This window comes from Oncorhynchus gorbuscha, linkage group LG25, assembly GCF_021184085.1.
Source record: "Oncorhynchus gorbuscha isolate QuinsamMale2020 ecotype Even-year linkage group LG25, OgorEven_v1.0, whole genome shotgun sequence".
In the NCBI taxonomy this organism is placed as follows: Eukaryota; Metazoa; Chordata; class Actinopteri; order Salmoniformes; family Salmonidae; genus Oncorhynchus; species Oncorhynchus gorbuscha.
In genome coordinates this window covers 332506-356528 of record NC_060197.1, presented here as the reverse complement: position 1 = coordinate 356528, position 24023 = coordinate 332506, and the positions used below count along the sequence as shown (strand labels likewise).

Sequence of the window (24023 nt, the reverse complement as noted above, 5' to 3'; positions counted from 1 at the left end):
ATTCCATGCTCTTACACAAATGAACAATATGACTCTTCTGTATGACAACGCCTTGACCGTTGAGAGCCACACACACACACCTGTACTCGCATACACACAATTCAGATAAGCAATGTCTGAAGGAGAACATGCTGTGCATCTACAGGAGAACGAGAAACTATAACGCATACAGTCAGATTAGAATAATTAGCTTTAAAATCTCTCTTCTCTCAAACACAAAAGGAGGGGCGATGATGGAATTTTGACACAATCAATATACTAGCTTCACCGCGCCCCAGTACTATATAAATATGACACATCGGGGGTGGATGGGTGGGGTAGGATTACAGTCAAATAGTGACATGTTGATTAAAGCGTTAGGAAAGAAACAACACAGCAATGTCTCTGCGCATCATATTTAATTAAAACAGATCATTGTCGTCTGGCTGTTGTTTCCCTGGCAGTTCAATTTGCCTTGTTTTCACTTGGCTGACAAGCCGTGAGGAAGGCCTGCATATTTAACTCCCTCACATACTACTTTATATATTTCTATACTTTGAAAATACGCTTCTCCTTTGTCTCGGCTAATCTCTGGCTGTGCTATGATTTATTCAGTGTGGTTTCGGCCCCAGCCACAGGCTCTCACTGTGTCAATAGAACAGGAGGAGTGTTCACTACTACAGCTGCCATGTGTCATAGATTATCTTTCAGCTGGTCCAGGCTAGCCTGTGTTTTATATAGCATCGTCAAGTAGCCTAATAAAGTGTTAGATATTTCGAGACGTGTTCTGTAAGAACAGACAGACGACATCCATCCTTGATTTGCTAAATCGCACCTTAGCTCCAAAAGGTCCTCACCACTGCTCATTAAAAAGCATTCATCTGCACTCTGGGCACACAGCAGCGGTGGCTGGCGGATCAACTCGGTAGCCTCGCCGTCATGGAGACACCATGGCATCATAGCGGAATACTCAAGCGCTAGGCTAATTAGAAAACTCAGACGCGTTGGACTATGTTGTCGTGAGGTCGAAGGTCAGGCCGTGCTGAGAGGGGGAACGTAACAAGTCATGCCAAATATAGGTCAAACATGGTCCCTATGGGTGACTGTGGTGAGGGATTCAGCAGGGTCTTATGAGATAGGGCCTTATGAGATAGGGCCTTATGAGATAGGGCCTTATGAGATAGGGCCTTATGAGATAGGGCCTTATGAGATAGGGCCTTATGAGATAGGGCCTTATGAGATAGGGCCTTATGAGATAGGGCCTTATGAGATAGGGCCTTATGAGATAGGGCCTTATAGATAGGGCCTTATGAGAGATAGGGCCTTATGAGATAGGGCCTTATGAGATAGGGCCTTATGAGATAGGGTCTTTGCTCTCAGTCAGACCATATGGTCTTATATCATCTGATGGCAGGTGGAGATTTTTTGTCCGTGTCTATTGAAAGATTTCTTGTTTTTTACCTAAATATTTTCTAAGCACATAATGCTGTTGCTTGCAACTGCTGTTCAGGTTCAAGGGAAAATCTGACAAAACTTGTCAAAGTGGAGTTTAGATAAGTATGATTCTTGGCACGCTTGATGATTTGGTGAGAGGCAACCGTATCCAATGTGACTGGATCTAGTAGGATTATAGTGTATGTATGATACATTGAAAGATTCTGAGTGCCTCTAATTTCATAAGAGAACTGCAGAAGACATTGGGACGGTGTGATGGATAAAAACAAAAGACTGATGTTCACAGAGAAAGGGAGGGAGGCATCAAGTGAAGTGGTGCAAGCTTGGAATATAGAAGCCTAATAACGTGGGCTCACTGGCGTGAAAAATCAATACATTTATTCACACACTCTACCTCGGTGGAAAAGTGTGACAGCACAGACAACACTGTTCCACTCCCTTACTGACACCAATACTGAGAATTACCAGCCGCTCTGTAAAGTCCCAATCAATATCTCATCCACACTTAAAGCACGCTGGGAAAGCACAGCCGGCATTTCCAAACAGTGCTACATGGCTCTTGGCTTTCAAAAAGCCCATGTTAACCTACTCCATACTGTGCCTTCCTGGAGACAGTCGCTCAGTGGAATATGGGAAGTCTCAACTCAGGCCATGTAACTGTGTGCCCTCTCGTGTCTCTGTCAGATCCGGTGTCCGTCTCAGAGCATGCCAAGTGGAAAGGTCAACACGATTCCACACTTCTCAAAGTGGAGGGAAAAAACAAATCATCTAGAGGCTTCCATTTATAGGCTAGCCCATCAAATGAGTGTGTAGCTAGAAGGTGGAGAGAAGAGAGGGGGAATAACAAGATACGCTGGAGAAACTGCCAACAAGATGGCTTCCGCTGGGCTAATATACACCTTATACCAAGAGCCAACAACTTACCCCCATCTCTCCAAACACACCTTATCCGCTGTGAGAGATACTACAGAGCCTTCAGAAAGTATTCATACCCCTTGACTTATTCCACAGTGTGTTGTGTTACAGCCTGAATTCAACATGAATAAAATGTGTTTTATTCTTCTCATCTACACACAGTACTCCATAATGACAAAGTGAAAACATGTTTTCAGAATTGTTTGCTAATATATTGAAAATGAAGTACAGAAACATCTCATTTACATAATTATTCACACCCCTGAGTCAATACATGTTAGAATCACCTTTGGCAGCAATTACAGCTGTGAGTCTCGCTTGGTAAGTCTCTAAGAGCTTTGCACACCAGGATTGCACAATATCTGCACATTATTCTTTTTAAAATTCTCTAAGCTCTGTCAATTTGGTTGTTGATCATTGCTAGACTGCCTTTTTCACGTCTTGCCATAGATTTTCAAGACTATTTAAGTCGGACAATAACCTGGCCTTGTGTTTTAGCTTATCGTCCTGCTGAAAGGTGAATTTGTTACCCATCATCTGTAGAAAAACAGACAACCAGATTGTCCTCTAGGATATTGTCTGTGCTTAGCTCCATTCCGTTTATTTTTCTCAGAAAAAAATCTCCCTACTCCTTCCTGATGACAAGCATACTCATAACATGATGCAGCGATAAACATGCTTAAAAATATGAAGAGTGGTACTCAGTGATGTGTTGGATTTGCCCCAAACATAACACTTCGTATTCAGAAATGAAGGTAATTTCTTTGCCACATTTTTTAGTTTCACTTTAGCGCTTTATTGCAAACAGGATGCATGTTTTGGAATATTTTTATTCTGTACAGGCTTCCTCCTTTTCACTCTGTCAATCAGGTTAGTATTGTGGTATTGGTTAGTATTGTAGTATTGTAACTACAATGTTGTTGAGCCATCTTCAATTCTATAACACCCATTACACTCTGTAACTATTTTAAAGTCACCATTGGCCTCATTGTGAAATCCCTGTGTGGTTTCCGTCCTTTCTGACAACTGAGTTAGGAAGGAGTCTGTATCTTTGTAGTAACTGGGTGTATTGAAATTAATAACTTCACCGTGCTCAAACTGATATTCAATGTCTGCGTTTTTTGTTTTACCAATCTACCAATAGGTGCTCTTCTGTTGCGAGACATTGGAAAACCTCCCTGGTATTTGTGATTGAATGTGTGTTTGAAATTCAGTGCTCAACTGAGGTTCCATACAGATAATTGTATGCGTGGGGTACAGAGATGAGGTATTCATTCAGAAACCATGTTATTATTGCACACAGAGTGAGTGAGTCCATGCAACTTATTATGTGACCTGTTTGCTCCTGGACTAGACTGGCCATAACAAAGGGTTGAATACTTCATTTTAATATTCACTCAAGACATTTCAGCTTTTCATTTTGAATTCATTTGTATATACTTAGACATTATGGGGTATTGTATGTAGGCCAGTGACACAAAGCCGACATTTTGTCCATTTTAAATTCAGTCTGTAGCACAAATAAAAATGTGGAAAAAGTCACGGGTGTCAATACTTTGTGAAGGCCCTGTAGCTAGATAAAGATGTTTGAGGGCAGATGCTTAATTTCAGCAAACTAGTGCTGAGCGATTAACAAACATTTTGGGGGTGTTGTTATTAAACAACTAATTAACCGACGTCGGTTCAATGACTTGAATTCCAATAATATATATGTGGAACACTGGGCTGAAGACAGTTGTAGTTTTCATTTAGCAAATGTTCAACGCAGAAACGTGGTAATTGACTACAATGAACATAATCCATTGCACCTGTTTTTTTTCCGTCTCAGACAAAGACTGATCAGAGTTTGGAAGAGGCAAAGCAAGAGATTTCACTAGCGCCAATTCTGTCCAAAATAATCCCAATGTGTTTCTATGGGTTTATTTTGGACCTAAGCTTGCCGCCTGTCTTCCTGTCTTTGGGACAACGACTCCCATTTGTTAGGTGGAGACATGAGCATCTCATCTTTATATACAGATCTCTGGGCAGATTCACTTTTACGCCTAATACGTTAGGTTAGATACACACAGACCGCATGAGAGAGGAATGAACACAACACAACGACGAGAGGGACAGAGACAGTTTGTGAAAGTATGACTTATCTACTTTGTAGAACTAATACAATTATTTAGACAGCTCTGTAGCATGCTGTGGCAGCCTATCTAAATAGGACGGCTAAAGACCGCACAGTCTGGGGAACTGTCTAAATAGGACTTTATAAAGACAGCACAGTCTGGGGAACTGTCTAAATAGGACGGCTAAAGACAGCATAGTCTGGGAACTGTCTAAATAGGACGGCTAAAGACAGCACAGTCTGGGGAACTGTCTAAATAGGAGGGCTAAAGACAGCACAGTCTGGGGAACTGTCTAAATAGGAGGGCTAAAGACAGCACAGTCTGGGGAACTGTCTAAATAGGAGGGCTAAAGACAGCACAGTCTGGGGAACTGTCTAAATAGGAGGGCTAAAGACAGCACAGTCTGGGGAACTGTCTAAATAGGAGGGCTAAAGACAGCACAGTCTGGGGAACTGTCTAAATAGGAGGGCTAAAGACAGCACAGTCTGGGGAACTGTCTAAATAGGAGGGCTAAAGACAGCACAGTCTGGGGAACTGTCTAAATAGGAGGGCTAAAGACAGCACAGTCTGGGGAACTGTCTAAATAGGAGGGCTAAAGACAGCACAGTCTGGGGAACTGTCTAAATAGGAGGGCTAAAGACAGCACAATCTGGGGAACTGTCTAAATAGGAGGGCTAAAGACAGCACAGTCTGGGGAACTGTCTAAATAGGATGGCTAAAGACAGCACAGTCTGGGGAACTGTCTAAATAGGATGGCTAAAGACAGCACAGTCTGGGGAACTATCTAAATAGGATGTCTAAAGACAGCACAGTCTGGGGAACTGTCTAAATAGGATGTCTAAAGACATTACAGTCTGGGGAACTGTCTAAATAGGACGGCTAAAGACATTACAGTCTGGGGAACTGTCTAAATAGGACGGCTAAAGACATTACAGTCTGGGGAACTGTCTAAATAGGACGGCTAAAGACATTACAGTCTGGGGAACTGTCTAAATAGGATGGCTAAAGACAGCACAGTCTGGGGAACTGTCTAAATAGGATGTCTAAAGACATTACAGTCTGGGGAACTGTCTAAATAGGATGGCTAAAGACATTACAGTCTGGGGAACTGTCTAAATAGGATGTCTAAAGACATTACAGTCTGGGGAGAACATACAGCACATTCGGAAAGTATTCAGACGCCTTGACTTTTTACACATTTTGTTACGTTATAGTCTTATTCTAAAATGGATTCAATTGGTGGTTCCAAACTTATACTTATGAATGATGGAGGCAACTGTGTTCTTGGGGACATTCAACACTGCAGAAATATTTTGGTACCCTTCCCCTGATCTGTGCATCGAGACAATCCTGAGCTCTACAGACAATTCCTTCGACCTCATGGCTTTGTTTTTGCTCTGATATGCACTATCAACTGTTGGACCATAGATAGACAGTTGTGTGCCTTTTCAAATCATGTCCATTCAAGTTGTAGAAATATCTCAAGGACGATCAATGGAAACAGGATGCACCTGAGCTCAATTTTGAGTCTCATAGCAAAAAGTCTGAATACTTAACATGTGCTGCGGCCAGACTATCGGGCATTAACATGTGCTGCGGCCAGACTATCGGGCATTAACATGTGCTGCTGCCAGACTATCGGGCATTAACATGTGCTGCGGCCAGACTATCGGGCATTAACATGTGCTGCGGCCAGACTATCGGGCATTAACATGTGCTGCTGCCAGACTATCGGGCATTAACATGTGCTGCGGCCAGACTATCGGGCATTAACATGTGCTGCTGCCAGACTATCGGGCATTAACATGTGCTGCTGCCAGACTATCGGGCATTAACATGTGCTGCATTAACATGTGCTGCTGCCACATGTGCTGCTGCCAGACTATCGGGCATTAACATGTGCTGCTGCCAGACTGTCGGGCATTAACATGTGCTGCTGCCAGACTGTCGGGCATTAACATGTGCTGCTGCCAGACTGTCGGGCATTAACATGTGCTGCTGCCAGACTATCAGGCATTAACATGTGCTGCTGCCAGACTATCAGGCATTAACATGTGCTGCTGCCAGACTATCGGGCATTAACATGTGCTGCTGCCAGACTATCAGGCATTAACATGTGCTGCTGCCAGACTATCAGGCATTAACATGTGCTGCTGCCAGACTATCAGGCATTCACATGTGCTGCTGCCAGACTATCAGGCATTCACATGTGCTGCTAGACTAACATGTGCTGCTGTCATACTGAGTTTGTCTCTTGAAGAGAGCAGGAAAGACAGGGGAGAGGGGTAGAGAGAGGGATAGAGGAAGGGAGGGGGAAAGAGAATGAGAGGAATGGTGATTGAGGGAGAGAAAGAGAGGGATGGAAAGAAAATGGGATAAGAAGGATTGAGAGAGGGAGTGGGAGAGAAGGAGAGACTCACAAAGATACAATCGGCCAGAAAATAATAACACGAGTGACTGAATAAGAAAACCTCATTTCACATAATGAGTATTCTAATCAAGAGATGACATTATCGCACATCGCGGCGGCGGGGGAGTGAGGAGCCCCTGGCAACCTGGGGTTGGCAGAGCGGAGGCAGCGGTAGCAGCTCTAGTGCCCTCGCCGCTGGAGAGCGAACGGCTTAATGCCTTCCATTAACACAAAGGCACAGCACAGCCGCGCAATACCTACACTCCCTCCTCTCTCTTTCTCCAACTCTCTTTAACTCTCTATCCATCGTCCCTGACACAATCTCTTTCATTTGCCTTTATTTGAGTATTTTATTTAGGATGACCAACTGTACACTAATAGTTGTACTAGTTCCCATCCTGACAGACACCTAGTTTAGTTCGCTGATGACACTGCCTTGATCAGACTGTTGCATGATGATGAGGAACCCCATGGCCCGGTCCTAAATGACTTTGTAGAGTGCTGTGATGAATCACACTTGGTCCTCAATACCAACAAAACCAAAGAGATGTGTATAGACTTCAGGAAGAGAACACCACCTACGTCTGTAACAGGTCAGAACATAGAGAAATACAAATATCATGGCTGTCCTCTTGGACAATAATTATCTATAAGAAGAGTCAATGGAGACTGTACTTTCTCAATAAGATGGGATCTTTTAATGTTGACTGGACTATAGTGACTCTGTTTTGCAGATCTTTCATGAAGAGTATTTCAACTTTTTGTATTGTTTGTTGGTTTAGCAAGAACCCTGTCAACCAGAGAAATATGCTGAGAAGGATTATCACCACGTCAAGCAAAGTCCTAGGAGAAACAGACAGGTCTGGACGAGATCTTTAATGTCAGGGCCATCAGCAAGGATCACTAAATATTTTTCACCCAAGTGACCCCATGTACCCAAACATTGAACTACTCCCCTCTGGGTGCAGGTATAGGGTACCCCTCCCCCCCCGGCAGGAATAATAGAACTAGCCAATAATTTGTGCCAGGTGTGATATCCCTCCTAAACAGCTCGGGCAAAATGATCCTATCGACCCAGTAAGGCCAGCAGGCTAATGTTCCTATCGACCCAGTAAGGCCAGCAGGCTAGTCTCTATTGGTATGTAACTGTTATGAATGTTGTATTGTCAATTTGTTGTCTACTGTATTTAAACGCCAATTTAAATGTGTACATGATACTTTAACAACATGTCCCCATGGGGACATTAAAGTCAGTAAAGTGGAGTTGCCGTGGAGAGGGTAGGTGATTGAGCCAGTTGGAAGCTAGAGGGTGATTAGGTAGCCAATGTACAGTATGAAGGGTCAGATTTGGATCGAACCTATTTTAATAAACTCCATCCAACCATTATCCATCTGACTGGCTCTGAGAGTAGACAACGCCAACCCTACAGTTCCCACACCTCTATCTGTCCATTTCTTCATATTCTCCTCCAAACAGAGCTGAAACACCGGAGAATAAACTGGCAGGCAATCAGTTGGCCCAGACAAATCATGACTCTGTTGATCCAGTACCTACCCAATCACAGCTTAGTGTAAGGACCAATTTTGAGCCAATCAAGGGGCCTGGGTCTTAGATAATAAATGTTCAATAAGACAGAGTATTTGTCCTCAGTTCCACTAAAGTAGAGGCTTTGGACAAAATGTGATACAAGTCTAGCTGTGTCTTCGAGCCCTAAGGCCTGCCTGCCCGCCCGTCCGCAGTTAGCTCAGGGCCGCCTTAGCAACAGTTGGCATTGCAGAGTCACTGCTTTTCATTCTGAGTGGTTTTGAGGGGTGAAAAAAGCGAGAGAATGAGTGAAAGAGAGAAAACGCAAGAGAAAATAAAATATGATGGAAGAAATGTGCTCAAGGTCACCGTCTGACTCCTGGTCTGATGGAGTGATGATAAGCCCATATACTCAATCCCAGTGTGCACCACTCTCCTCTCTTTCAGTCACCTCCCTCCACCGGTCTGTGCCCATCTCTCTCTAGCTCCCTCCCTCTCCCTCCCTCCCTCCCTCCCTCCCTCCCGCCCGCTCCCCCGCCCCCTCGCTTGCTCTCCCTCTGGCTCCCTCCGTCTCTCTCTTCTCAAAAGAAAAGGGAGAGAACGCTAGACCTCAGAGACTTGGAACGAGACGAAAACAAGGAAGAGAAAAGATGTGAGGGAGAAAATAAGAGCGAGATAAGAAAAGAGCAGAGTGTAAAATAGAAAAGAGGAAAGGAGCAAACTGCTGTCAACTCTTCACTGTGTCCCTCAGGAGGTCTACCTCACATGATGCTAACTAGGACTCACTGTTCTGACATCAACTACAATGACAAATCCATGTAGCCTCACCTTTAGTGACCACAATATTTCACATCTTTACTAATGCGATGGACTATTTACTGTTCACGTTCATTGTAGAAATCAATCTGTTTCTTCATATGAGGCCCGGGGGGGGTGTGACTGTGAAAGCTTGTCGTATCCATAGCAGGAGGGATGTAGGCTAATTCCTTGAGAGAATGCTGTTACCTCTGTGTGTGTAGTGCATCCAGCTAGGAATCCTGGCAGTGTTTCACCCAACACTCGTTTGTGCAGCCAGTCAATGTCTTTCTTTTCAAAGAAGAGATTATTCTTGTGGAAGGAGTGCTGAGAACATGAAAGCGCGTCAGTTGAAATGCAGTTCCTCAGCCATCTATACACAAACGTGTGCACGGACCGCGCCGCACGAGCAAAAGAAAAAACACATTGAAACACACAATCAAACAAACACACACACATTCAAATCCACACACGATGCTGACGAGGAGAGTAATGTTGCCACAAGATGGAGGGAATGTTGGAGCAAAACTAACGAAACAGTTCATGAAAATGTAGCTTAATCCAGTATAAACCAATGTATAGAATTTATTCAACCAGAGACAAAATTCACAGAGTCATGTCTTAAGTGTAAAACTAACAATGACTCAGTAATCCATGCCTTCTGAGAACGCTGTGCTGTCCAAACGTTATGGGCGGAGCTACAAAGTTGTCTGTCAGAAGTGTTACAATGTAAACATACTGTTAATCTGTCTGTCTGCATATTTCAAGACCTGGCATATGGGGTGCAGTCAGACACCCAATGGCCTGGACCATTCTCTTCTCATTACTCTTCTGGAATAAACAGAGTAAAAACCTGGAAATCCATCTCCATCATTAACACAATGGAAACATGATTTATTATTGAAATAATCTGGGCAAAAATGAATGGGTGTAATTTACGGCCAAGTGACAAACAATAATGCAGGCACTAGGGATGGGGGTGTGGCCAGGCACGAGGGATGGGGTGTGGCCAGGCACGAGGGATGGGGGTGTGGCCAGGCACGAGGGATGGGGGTGTGGCCAGGCACGAGGGATGGGGGTGTGGCCAGGCACGAGGGATGGGGGTGTGGCCAGGCACGAGGGATGGGGGTGTGGCCAGGCACGAGGGATGGGGGTGTGGCCAGGCACGAGGGATGGGGGTGTGGCCAGGCACGAGGGATGGGGGTGTGGCCAGGCACGAGGGATGAGAGTGTGACCAAGCACTAGGGATGGGGGTGTGGCCAGGCACTAGGGATGGGGGTGTGACCAGGCACTAGGGATGGGGGTGTGACCAGGCACTAGGGATGGGGGTGTGACCAGGCACTAGGGATGGGGGTGTGACCAGGCACTAGGGATGGGGGTGTGACCAGGCACTAGGGATGGAGGTGTGAGCAGATGAGATGTAGTAGTTGTGTGTCTCTAAGTTGTTGTTCGTATGTGTATGTTTGTATCTGCTGTACAAAAAACAAATGTAAAAAAAGATTGGCCTAGCGTCGCACAATTGGCCTAGCGTCGTCCGGGTTAGGGAGGGTTTGGCCGGCAGGGATATCCTCGTCTCATCGCGCACTAGCAACTCCTGTGGCGGGCCGGGCGCAGTGCACACTAACCAGGTCGCCAGGTACACGGTGTTTCCTCCAACACATTAGTGCGGCTGGTTTGATGCGCACTGTGTTAAAGAAGCAGTGCGGCTTGGTTGGGTTGTGTTTCAGAGGACGCGCGGCTTTTGACCTTCGTCTCTCCCGAGCCCGTACGAGACAAGATAGTAACTACTAACAATTGAATACCACGAAATTGGGGAGAAAAGGGTGTATTTTTTTTAACAACAAAAAAAACATATTATTTAAAAAATGTATTATGCTAACTAGAAAAGGCAAGACTCACTGACATTCTGTCATATAACAAAACCAGATAGATTTTTACAATGAACGTGTAGTCAATCCACATTAGTAAAGCTTGTGGTCACTAACGGTAAGGCTATATGGGTTTGTGTCATTGGAAGCCTAATCCATACAGACCAAGCTACATGACAGCAGACTGGTCTGGAGAGAACAGTCAGAGACCATATCTCGAAAACCAGTCCTAGAACCATGATGTGGATCCTCACTCCTCCATCTGTAGTTTGACTGTAGACTCTTTAATGCTCAGAGCTCAAGCTGGAGCCCAGCCATCACTCACATGTGTGACAGGATAATACCCTGGAGCTACACCTCACAATGACTCCCTCCACAGGGGATAGCTAGCTTCACGTTACTGGAACGCTTCCCCAGCGTAACTGGCTGTTCCCGAGCCAACGTCCCCTCTGGCTCCTCCGTTTCATCATCAGACCTGTGTTCCGTTCTCATCCTTCCCCTCGTTTCCACACTTCATTACACTCTGAAATGTGTCCACCTACACACAGGCTTACGTCTTAGAACGCGACGGAAGAAATCAAGCGCTATGGATTTCATCATCGTGTCAGATTAGGAATCGGAAAAAATACAAATTATACAGTGGGGTTGATGTTAGTTGTGACACACACAGGAACAGGCACCTCCCCTGATTGCCTGGTTTAATTGCAGTCCTTTAATTGGTGCGTGTCGGCTGCACTGTGTTTGCTCTCTGCTCCCGTCTGATTGGCTGAGATGATGAGCAGCTGTTTGGAAGTGACCTATGACAGATCCCTGAGGAACGCCCATGTAAAGCAGGCACCCCCAGCACTCACTAACTAGACTAGGGAGAGAGTTTTTGTGTGTGCGTGTTTGAATATGTGTGTTTTTTTTATACACGTACGTGTGTGTGTACTCTCAGCACTCGTTCCACAAGAATAATCTCTTCTTTGAAAAGAAAGACAACATTGACTGGCTGCAAAAACGAGTGTTGGGTGAAACACTGCCAGGATTCCTAGCTGGATGCACAACACACACAGAGGTAACAGCATTCTCTCAAGGAATTAGCCTACATCCCTCCTGCTATGAATACGACAAGCTTTCACAGTCACACCCCCCCCGGGCCACATATGAAGAAACAGATTGATTTCTACAATGAACGTGAACAGTAAATAGTCCATCTGCATTAGTAAAGATTTTCATCACTAAAGGTAAAGCTATATCTGTTTTTGTCATTGATGTCAGAACAGCGAGTCTTGTCTCTCCTAGTTAACATCATGTGTGATCATTCCTGCTCATGGAAGCCTAATCTATGCTTTCACAGTCTAAAGGTTTAACCACATGTGTGCAAATCATCTGCTGCAATATCGTCCGTGAATCTTTATGGATACACAGAACGGCAGATGGATCTTTGTAGATAGGTTTTATTTGTGTGTGGTGCAGGGATTCGGGACTGTGATGGACTCAAAAGTTGACATTTTAAACTTGAACTGACCTGGAGCACGGTCTGGATCTTAGCAGAGACGTCGGCTAGCTCATAGAGCTTGATGCCCTCCTGGGCTCCGTTGGGGGACACCACGATCTGCTGCAGGTGGGCCAGCACCACACTGTGGGCCGCAGCCACTGCGTTGAACTTGTCAAACAGCAGCTCCAGCAGTTCCAGAAGCAGCCTGCAGAGGGCAGCAGAGATAGAGGCTGTGGTGAGGACGGCTGGTGGGACAACAGGTGAAGAAGCTGCGACACACAGCCCAAACATTGGTCCTGCTAGAATACTCAAAATGTCTCCTATCTTCCTTCTGAAATTACTTAAAGGAAGAGAGGAAAGGAATCATACAGTTGAAGTGTATTGGAACAGGGCCCTAAGATGCAGCAGGTACTAAGGCCCAGTTTGAATTCCTTTCAAATGCCTCCTTCCTTCCTTCTGAAATTACTTGAAGCAAGAGAGAAAAGGAATGATACAGTTGAAGAATATTAGAACAGGGCCCTAAGATGCAGCAGGAACTAAGGCCCAGTTTGAATTCCTTTCAAATGCATCCCTTCTTCCTTCCTAGGGTTTTACCTCAGTGTTTGAGTGATTACATTAAGGAAGGGAGAACGGATGATATTCGAACAGCAATTCCAACTGTTCTTATCAATTCATCCCAGGTCAGTTGTATTGTGAGGCTCACACAGGTTTAGAGTTAGAACAAAGGCAACTGATCCTGGACCACTGATGGTGGACCATCAGGAGGTCTCTCCAAGGCAGCACCACTCCTGTCAGCCTCCAGGTCTAAAAGCTCCTCTCTAATTCCATTGACTCTCATTCAATAACTGACTACTAACAGACAAGCTAATGCACAGCAGTCAAAACCATTGTGACCTCAGCTCAATGCTAAAGCTAAATAATGAATTTATATTTCAGATTCGAACCTGCTCGTTAGTAGAGTACTTCAGCTCTTCAGCCTCCACCAGTCCACACAGGGACCAATCTTTCAATGTAAATAGGGAACATTCAACAAGTGTTCTTTTAATTATGGTTGATAAGTGCATATATCTGTCGGAACAGGAGTGGAGCACTTCGTTGTAGTAAAAGGTACTACATATCAGAGGAGAAGTATTTAACAATGTAAGCATTCTCTCTAAACATACTGTATTCTGACCTGAAATCTAGAGCCTATAGAGGACAAGTGACCCAACAGGTACTGAAGTCCAGCCGTCAGCCCACCGAGCCAGGCATTAGCTGTCAGTTTAGAGTCTCCTGGGGCCAGATGAGGCTTTGTACATGTGGCGTTAACCAACCTGCCTCAGCAACCATTAGAATTCATTAGCTTAATAAACGTTCATAAATCTAGTTCAATCGGCAGGCAAAAGGAGTCTCATCCAGGTGGTTTGGGCTGAGCGGTTGAAAAGAACAGTCTAGGTACTGGCAGAGTGCTTCCCCAGTCACACAGAGGCAGCTGGCTCTGACTACAATTAGCAGCATCTGTCAAAGTCTCTGGTTCCACTAGGACTCACACACATCTGGTGGTCTTTTGTTTTCAGGGATGTGGGGACACTTCTGACTTTATTTACTGAGGAAGGTTGGGCTAAACTCCGTGCCGGATCTGTACGGTACACATAAACCAGAGGAGGTACTGTGTGGAATGAAGAGTGAGTGAATGACTGAGTGAGTTTGGGAGAGACACGGGGTCTTTGCCTACCTTTTTAAACTTTAGACGAATGTTACATGAAAACATTTGGGTGGCGGAAAATGAAGGAGAGAGATGGATGGAGGGTGTTTGGTTGGTAGTTCATCACTAGACTGGTAGACAGGCATGATGTATGTTATGAATGGTTAGGGACATACAATGTTATGAATGGTTAGGGACAGATACAGAGAGGGTGTATGTTATGAATGGTTAGGGACAGATACAGAGAGGGTGTATGTTATGAATGGTTAGGGACAGATACAGAGAGGGTGTATGTTATGAATGGTTAGGGACAGATACAGAGAGGATGTATGTTATGAATGGTTAGGGACAGATACAGAGAGGGTGTATGTTATGAATGGTTAGGGACAGATACAGAGAGGGTGTATGTTATGAATGGTTAGGGACAGATACAGAGAGGGTGTATGTTATGAATGGTTAGGGACAGATACAGAGAGGGTGTATGTTATGAATGGTTAGGGACAGAGACAGAGAGGGTGTATGTTATGAATGGTTAGGGACAGATACAGAGAGGGTGTATGTTATGAATGGTTAGGGACAGAGACAGGGAGGGTGTATGTTATGAATGGTTAGGGACAGATACAGAGAGGGGGTATGTTATGAATGGTTAGGGACAGATACAGAGAGGGTGTATGTTATGAATGGTTAGGGACAGAGACAGAGGGTGTATGTTATGAATGGTTAGGGACAGATACAGAGAGGGTGTATGTTATGAATGGTTAGGGACAGATACAGAGAGGGTGTATGTTATGAATGGTTAGGGACAGATACAGAGAGGGTGTATGTTATGAATGGTTAGGGACAGATACAGAGAGGGTGTATGTTATGAATGGTTAGGGACAGAGACAGAGGGTGTATGTTATGAATGGTTAGGGACAGATACAGAGAGGGTGTATGTTATGAATGGTTAGGGACAGATACAGAGAGGGTGTATGTTATGAATGGTTAGGGACAGAGACAGGGAGGGTGTATGTTGTGAATGGTTAGGGACAGATACAGAGAGGGTGTATGTTATGAATGGTTAGGGACAGATACAGAGAGGGTGTATGTTATGAATGGTTAGGGACAGAGACAGGGAGGGTGTATGTTATGAATGGTTAGGGACAGATACAGAGAGGGTGTATGTTATGAATGGTTAGGGACAGATACAGAGAGGGTGTATGTTATGAATGGTTAGGGACAGATACAGAGAGGGTGTATGTTATGAATGGTTAGGGACAGATACAGAGAGGGTGTATGTTATGAATGGTTAGGGACAGAGACAGGGAGGGTGTATGTTATGAATGGTTAGGGACAGATACAGAGAGGGTGTATGTTATGAATGGTTAGGGACAGAGACAGGGAGGGTGTATGTTATGAATGGTTAGGGACAGATACAGAGAGGGTGTATGTTATGAATGGTTAGGGACAGAGACAGGGAGGGTGTATGTTATGAATGGTTAGGGACAGAGACAGAGAGGGTGTATGTTATGAATGGTTAGGGACAGAGACAGGGAGGGTGTATGTTATGAATTGTTAGGGACATAGACAGGGAGGGTGTATGTTATGAATGGTTAGGGACAGATACAGAGAGGGTGTATGTTATGAATGGTTAGGGACAGAGACAGGGAGGGTGTATGTTATGAATGGTTAGGGACAGAGACAGGGAGGGTGTATGTTATGAATGGTTAGGGACAGATACAGAGAGGGTGTATGTTATGAATGGTTAAGGACAGATACAGAGGGTGTATGTTATGAATGGTTAGGGACAGAGACAGGGAGGATGTATGTTATGAATGGTTAGGGACAGATACAGAGGATGTATGTTATGAATGGTTAGGGACAGGCAGGATGTATGTTATGAATGGTTAGGGACAGGCAGGATGTATGTTATGAATGGTTAGGGACAGTCAGACAGGGAGGATGTATGTTATGAATGGTTAGGGACAGAGACAGGGAGGATGTATGTTATGAATGTTTAGGGACAGAGACAGGGAGGATGTATGTTATGAATGTTTAGGGACAGGCAGACAGGGAGGATGTATGTTATGAATGGTTAGGGACAGGCAGACAGGGAGGATGTATGTTATGAATGGTTAGGGACAGTCAGACAGGGAGGATGTATGTTATGAATGGTTAGGGACAGGCAGGATCTATGTTATGAATGGTTAGGGACAGTCAGACAGGGAGGATGTATGTTATGAATGGTTAGGGACAGTCAGACAGGGAGGATGTATGTTATGAATGGTTAGGGACAGGCAGGATCTATGTTATGAATGGTTAGGGACAGAGACAGGGAGGATGTATGTTATGAATGGTTAGGGACAGGCAGGATCTATGTTATGAATGGTTAGGGACAGTCAGACAGGGATGATGTATGTTATGAATGGTTAGGGACAGAGACAGAGGGTGTATGTTATGAATGTTTAGGGACAGAGACAGAGAGGGTGTATGTTATGAATGGTTAGGGACAGATACAGAGGGTGTATATTATGAATGGTTAGGGACAGATACAGAGAGGGTGTATGTTATGAATGGTTAGGGACAGAGACAGAGACAGACAGAGACAGAGAGGGTGTATGTTATGAATGAATGGTTAGGGACAGAGACAGAGAGGGTGTATGTTATGAATGGTTAGGGACAGAGACAGAGGGTGTATGTTATGAATGGTTAGGGACAGATACAGAGGGTGTATGTTATGAATGGTTAGGGACAGAGACAGAGGGTGTATGTTATGAATGGTTAGGGACAGAGACAGAGGATGTATGTTATGAATGGTTAGGGACAGATGAGGGTGTATGTTATGAATGGTTAGGGACAGAGACAGACAGTTATGAATGGTTAGGGACAGAGACAGAGAGGATGTATGTTATGAATGGTTAGGGACAGAGACAGAGGGTGTATGTTATGAATGGTTAGGGACAGAGACAGAGGGTGTATGTTATGAATGGTTAGGGACAGACAGGGTGTATGTTATGAATGGTTAGGGACAGAGACAGAGAGGGTGTATGTTATGAATGGTTAGGGACAGAGACAGAGGGTGTATGTTATGGTGTACAGAGACAGAGAGGGTTATGAATGGTTAGGGACAGAGACAGAGGGTGTATGTTATGAATGGTTAGGGGACAGAGACAGAGGATGTATGGAATGGTGTAGAATGGTTAGGGACAGAGACAGGGAGGGTGTATGTTATGAATGGTTAGGGACAGAGACAGATACAGAGGGTGTATGTTAGAGGGTGTATGTTATGAATGGTTAGGGACAGAGACAGAGGGTGTATGTTATGAATGGTTAGGGACAGAGACAGAGGGTGTATGTTATGAATGGTTAGGGACAGAGACAGAATGGTTAGGGACAGAGGGTGTATGTTATGAATGGTTAGGGACAGAGACAGGATGGTTATGAATGGTTAGGGACAGAGACAGGATGTTATGAATGGTTAGGGACAGAGACAGAGGGTGTATATTATGAATGGTTAGGGACAGGCAGGATCTATGTTATGAATGGTTAGGGACAGAGACAGAGGGTGTATGTTATGAATGGTTAGGGACAGAGACAGGCAGGATGTATGTTATGAATGGTTAGGGACAGAGACAGAGGGTGTATGTTATGAATGGTTAGGGACAGAGACAGAGGGTGTATGTTATGAATGGTTAGGGACAGAGACAGAGGGTGTATGTTATGAATGGTTAGGGACAGTCAGGATATATGTTATGAATGGTTAGGGACAGAGACAGAGGGTGTATGTTATGAATGTTTAGGGACAGAGACAGAGGGTGTATGAATTATGAATGGTTAGGGTTACAGAGGATGTATGTTATGAATGGTTAGGGACAGGGAGCAGGATGTATGTTATGAATGGTTAGGGACAGAGACAGGGATGTATGTTATGAATGGTTAGGGACAGAGACAGAGGGGTGTATGTTATGAATGGTTAGGGACAGAGACAGGAGGATGTATGTTATGAATGGTTAGGGACAGAGACAGGATGTATGTTATGAATGGTTAGGGACAGGCAGGATGTATGTTATGAATGGTTAGGGACAGAGACAGAGGGTGTATGTTATGAATGGTTAGGGACAGACAGGATGTATGTTATGAATGGTTAGGGACAGAGACAGAGAGGGTGTATGTTATGAATGGTTAGGGACAGATACAGAGACAGGGAATGGTTAGGGACAGAGGAGGATGTATGTTATGAATGGTTAGGGACAGAGACAGAATGGTTAGGGACAGGCAGGATGTATGTTATGAATGGTTAGGGACAGAGACAGAGAGGGTGTATGTTATGAATGGTTAGGGACAGAGACAGATACAGAGGGTGTATGTTATGAATGGTTAGGGACAGAGACAGAGGGTGTATGTTATGAATGGTTAGGGACAGAGACAGAGGGGATGTATGTTATGAATGGTTAGGGACAGAGACAGAATGGTTAGGGACAGAGACAGAGGGTGAATGTTATGAATGGTTAGGGACAGAGACAGAGGGTGTATGTTATGAATGGTTAGGGACAGGCAGGATATATGTTATGAATGGTTAGGGACAGAGACAGGGAGGGTGTATGTTATGAATGGTTAGGGACAGTCAGACAGGGAGGATGTATGTTATGAATGGTTAGGGACAGGCAGACAGGGAGGATGTATGTTATGAATGGTTAGGGACAGGCAGACAGGGAGGATGTATGTTATGAATGGTTAGGGACAGTCAGACAGGGAGGATGTATGTTATGGATGGTTAGGGACAGGCAGACAGGGAGGATGTATGTTATGAATGGTTAGGGACAGGCAGACAGGGAGGATGTATGTTATGAATGGTTAGGGACAGTCAGACAGGGAGGATGTATGTTATGAATGGTTAGGGACAGGCAGACAGGGAGGATGTATGTTATGAATGGTTAGGGACAGGCAGACAGGAAGGATGTATGTTATGAATGGTTAGGGACAGGCAGACAGGTAGGGTGTATGTTATGAATGGTTAGGGACAGGCAGACAGGGAGGATGTATGTTATGAATGGTTAGGGACAGTCAGACAGGGAGGATGTATGTTATGAATGGTTAGGGACAGTCAGACAGGGAGGATGTATGTTATGAATGGTTAGGGACAGTCAGACAGGGAGGATGTATGTTATGAATGGTTAGGGACAGGCAGACAGGGAGGATGTATGTTATGAATGGTTAGGGACAGTCAGACAGGGAGGATGTATGTTATGAATGGTTAGGGACAGTCAGACAGGGAGGATGTATGTTATGAATGGTTAGGGACAGGCAGACAGGGAGGATGTATGTTATGAATGGTTAGGGACAGGCAGACAGGGAGGATGTATGTTATGAATGGTTAGGGACAGGCAGACAGGGAGGATGTATGTTATGAATGGTTAGGGACAGGCAGACAGGGAGGATGTATGTTATGAATGGTTAGGGACAGGCAGACAGGGAGGATATATGTTATGAATGGTTAGGGACAGGCAGACAGGGAGGATATACAGTGCCTTGCGAAAGTATTCGGCCCCCTTGAACTTTGCAACCTTTTGCCACATTTCAGGCTTCAAACATAAAGATATAAAACTGTATTTTTTTGTGAAGAATCAACAACAAGTGGGACACAATCATGAAGTGGAACGACATTTATTGGATATTTCAAACTTTAACAAATCAAAAACTGAAAAATTGGGCGTGCAAAATTATTCAGCCCCCTGACGCTACTTTGTAGCGCCACCTTTTGCTGCGATTACAGCTGTAAGTCGCTTGGGGTATGTCTCTATCAGTTTTGCACATCGAGAGACTGAAATTTTTTCCCATTCCTCCTTGCAAAACAGCTCGAGCTCAGTGAGGTTGGATGGAGAGCATTTGTGAACAGCAGTTTTCAGTTCTTTCCACAGATTCTCGATTGGATTCAGGTCTGGACTTTGACTTGGCCATTCTAACACCTGGATATGTTTATTTTTGAACCATTCCATTGTAGATTTTGCTTTATGTTTTGGATCATTGTCTTGTTGGAAGACTAATCTCCGTCCCAGTCTCAGGTCTTTTGCAGACTCCATCAGGTTTTCTTCCAGAATGGTCCTGTATTTGGCTCCATCCATCTTCCCATCAATTTTAACCATCTTCCCTGTCCCTGCTGAAGAAAATCAGGCCCAAACCATGATGCTGCCACCACCATGTTTGACAGTGGGGATGGTGTGTTCAGGGTGATGAGCTGTGTTGCTTTTACGCCAAACATGACCTTTCACCAGTTCTCTTCCCTCATCCCTCATTCGATGTGATGAATGTCTGGTTTTCCAGAGCAGAGAAGGAGAGAGAGAGCCCCATTCCCCTCATTATCTCACACAGCAGGCCATTCTAATAGATCTCCTCATTTCCCAGAAGGATGGAAGACACAGACACCCAGGTGATGGACGACAGAAAGAGGGGCGAGGAGGGATCACGCACTGCGGTCAAGCGCTCATTCGGGGTGTGTGTGTGAATGTGTTTAAGTGTGAATTAGTCTGTGTGTTAATACATATGTGTGTGTTGAGTGAAAGAGAATGTGTGTGTGTGTGTGTGTGTGTGTGTGTGTGTGTGTGTGTGTGTGTGTGTGTGTGTGTGTGTGTGTGTGTGTGTGTGTGTGTGTGTGTGTGTGTGTGTGTGTGTGTGTGTGTGTGTGTGTGTGTGTGTGTGTGTGTGTGTGTGTGTGTGTGTGTGTGTGTGTGTGTAGCATGCAGTGTCAGGTGGGCTAGCTGGGACCCTAACTCACCCAGGAAAATGTTATTTATTGTCGCCTGTAGTGTCTTCACAGGAACCATCAAGCTAAGTGACTGTGCCAGGTCATCACCCACACACACACACACACACACACACACACACACACACACACACACACCACACACACACACACACACACACACACACAACACTGGCCATATGAAATAAACTGGCTATATGATCAGCCATAGTCCATAACATGGCTAGTTGCATCATCAGACATACTGTATGTACCAGGGTAGCAACATTCCCAGGCTTCGAACCCGCATTTCTAGAAAACCTGGGAATTTGGGGAAAGTTGTCAGAACATTGCAAGTCTAAACAGGATAAAAACCAACAGATCGTCAATATGACAATTCAATATGTCTGTGACCCCATCTGAGTAGCGATCACCATGTCAACCAAATTCCTCTATTAGATTAGAAGAGACAAAGCACAGGACATCTGTATTCTGTGTTGAAATCAAAGGACTGCACACTGAGGATGTTTTACAGGAACCCTTCAGAGACACTGTGTAATACGCTGGGCGTTATCTACTGAACAGCACCATCTATGTGTTGCTCATTACGCAAGAAAGAACACCTTGCTACACTACTTATATAGAGGTTTCCATAGCAACGGGCCTCGGCTTGAACTTGCGTGTGTGCGTACATACACACAGTAAAGTAAAAAGGATATGGAGAAGGTGGGGTTGAAAACAAGCTGCACTGCATTGTCCTATACTGGCGTCAGATGAGATTCAGCACACGGTGGGAGCCAAGGCCTGACCCAACATCTGACAGAATAACAACACAGTCTAGCTTTTAAATGCTACAACATTGTGTGTGTGTGTGTGTGTGTGTGTGTGTGTGTGTGTGTGTGTGTGTGTGTGTGTGTGTGTGTGTGTGTGTGTGTGTGTGTGTGTGTGTGTGTGTGTGTGTGTGTGTGTGTGTGTGTGTGTGTGTGTGTGTGTGTGTGTGTGTGTGTGTGTGTGTGTGTGTGTGTGTGTGTGTGTGTGTGTGTATCCTTCCTGTTTGGCCCTGTCCGGGGTGTCCTCGGATGGGGCCACAGTGTCTCCTGACCCCTCCTGTCTCAGCCTCCAGTATTTATGCTGCAGTAGTTTATGTGTCGGGGGCTAGGGTCAGTTTGTTTATCTGGAGTACTTCTCCTGTCCTATTCGGTGTCCTGTGTAAATCTAAGTGTGCTTCTCTAATTCTCTCCTTCTCTCTTTCTTTCTCTCTCTCGGAGGACCTGGCCCTAGAACCATGCCCCAGGACTACCTGACATGATGACTCCTTGCTGTCCCCAGTCCACCTGGCCATGCTGCTGCTCCAGTTTCAACTGGCCTGGGCCCTAGGACCATGTCCCAGGACTACCTGACATGAGGACTCCTTGCTGTCCCCAGTCCACCTGGCCATGTCCTGCTCCAGTTTCAACTGACCTGAGCCCTAGGACCGTGCCCCAGGACTACCTGACATGATGGCTCCTTGCTGTCCCCAGTCCATCTGACTGTGCTGCTGCTCCAGTTTCAACTGTTCTGCCTCCATATTATTTGACCATGCTGGTCATTTATGAACATTTGAACATCTTGGTCATGTTCTGTTATAATCTCTACCTCCACAGCCAGAAGAGGACTGGCCACCCCACATAGCCCGGTTCCTCTCTAGGTTTCTTCCTAGGTTTTGGCCTTTCTAGGGAGTTTTTAAAACTAGCCACCGTGCTTTTACACCTGCATTGTTTGCTGTTTGGGGTTTTAGGCTGGGTTTCTGTACAGCACTTTGAGATATCAGCTGATGTACGAAGGGCTATATAAATAAATTTGATTTGATTTGATTTGATTTGTGTGTGTGTGTGTGTGTGTGTGTCTTGTCATGTTTATGTTTAAAGCAGCAGTGTATCTGTTTCTTCATGGTCTGTGGCAGGTGTTGTCCCAAATGTCCTGCCACTACTGTGTTTAACACCTAACTGGGTAGGTGTTAGTTAAAACTCTACCTAGTTTCCTCCATAATGACTAACTGGGTAGGTGTTAGTTAAAACTCTACCTAGTTTCCTCCATATTGACTAACTGGGTAGGTGTTAGTTAAAACTCTACCTAGTTTCCTCCATAATGACTAACTGGGTAGGTGTTAAAACTCTACCTAGTTTCCTCCATATTGACTAACTGGGTAGGTGTTAGTTAAAACTCTACCTAGTTTCCTCCATAATGACTAACTGGGTAGGTGTTAGTTAAAACTCTACCTAGTTTCCTCCATAATGACTAACTGGGTAGGTGTTACCCTAGTTTCCTCCATAATGACTAACTGGGTAGGTGTTAGTTAAAACTCTACCTAGTTTCCTCCATAATGACTAACTGGGTAGGTGTTAAAACTCTACCTAGTTTCCTCCATAATGACTAACTGGGTAGGTGTTAAAACTCTACCTAGTTTCCTCCATAATGACTAACTGGGTAGGTGTTAAAACTCTACCTAGTTTCCTCCATAATGACTAACTGGGTAGGTGTTAAAACTCTACCTAGTTTCCTCCATAATGACTAACTGGGTAGGTGTTAAAACTCTACCTAGTTTCCTCCATAATGACTAACTGGGTAGGTGTTAAAACTCTACCTAGTTTCCTCCATAATGACTAACTGGGTAGGTGTTAAAACTCTACCTAGTTTCCTCCATAATGACTAACTGGGTAGGTGTTAAAACTCTACCTAGTTTCCTCCATAATGACTAACTGGGTAGGTGTTAAAACTCTACCTAGTTTCCTCCATAATGACTAACTGGGTAGGTGTTAAAACTCTACCTCCATAGACTAACTGGGTAGGTGTTAAAACTCTACCTAGTTTCCTCCATAATGACTAACTGGGTAGGTGTTAGTTAAAACTGTACCTAGTTTCCTCCATAATGACTAACTGGGTAGGTGTTAAAACTGTACCTAGTTTCCTCCATATTGCCTAACTGGGTAGGTGTTAGTTAAAACTGTACCTAGTTTCCTCCATAATGACTAACTGGGTAGGTGTTAAAACTCTACCTAGTTTCCTCCATATTGCCTAACTGGGTAGGTGTTAAAACTCTA

The 24023-nt window shown here is 44.7% G+C and overlaps 1 protein-coding gene across 1 annotated transcript in view; it reads right to left on the bottom strand.

Annotated features, from left to right (window-relative positions):
• Positions 1-24023, bottom strand: part of LOC124013545 (exocyst complex component 4-like) — a 200317-nt gene that overhangs the window by 135228 nt on the left and 41066 nt on the right. The window contains exon 7 of the mRNA XM_046327873.1: positions 12572-12746. Within this exon, the coding sequence (XP_046183829.1) occupies positions 12572-12746 (175 nt within the window). The remainder of the gene's footprint in view (positions 1-12571; positions 12747-24023) is intronic.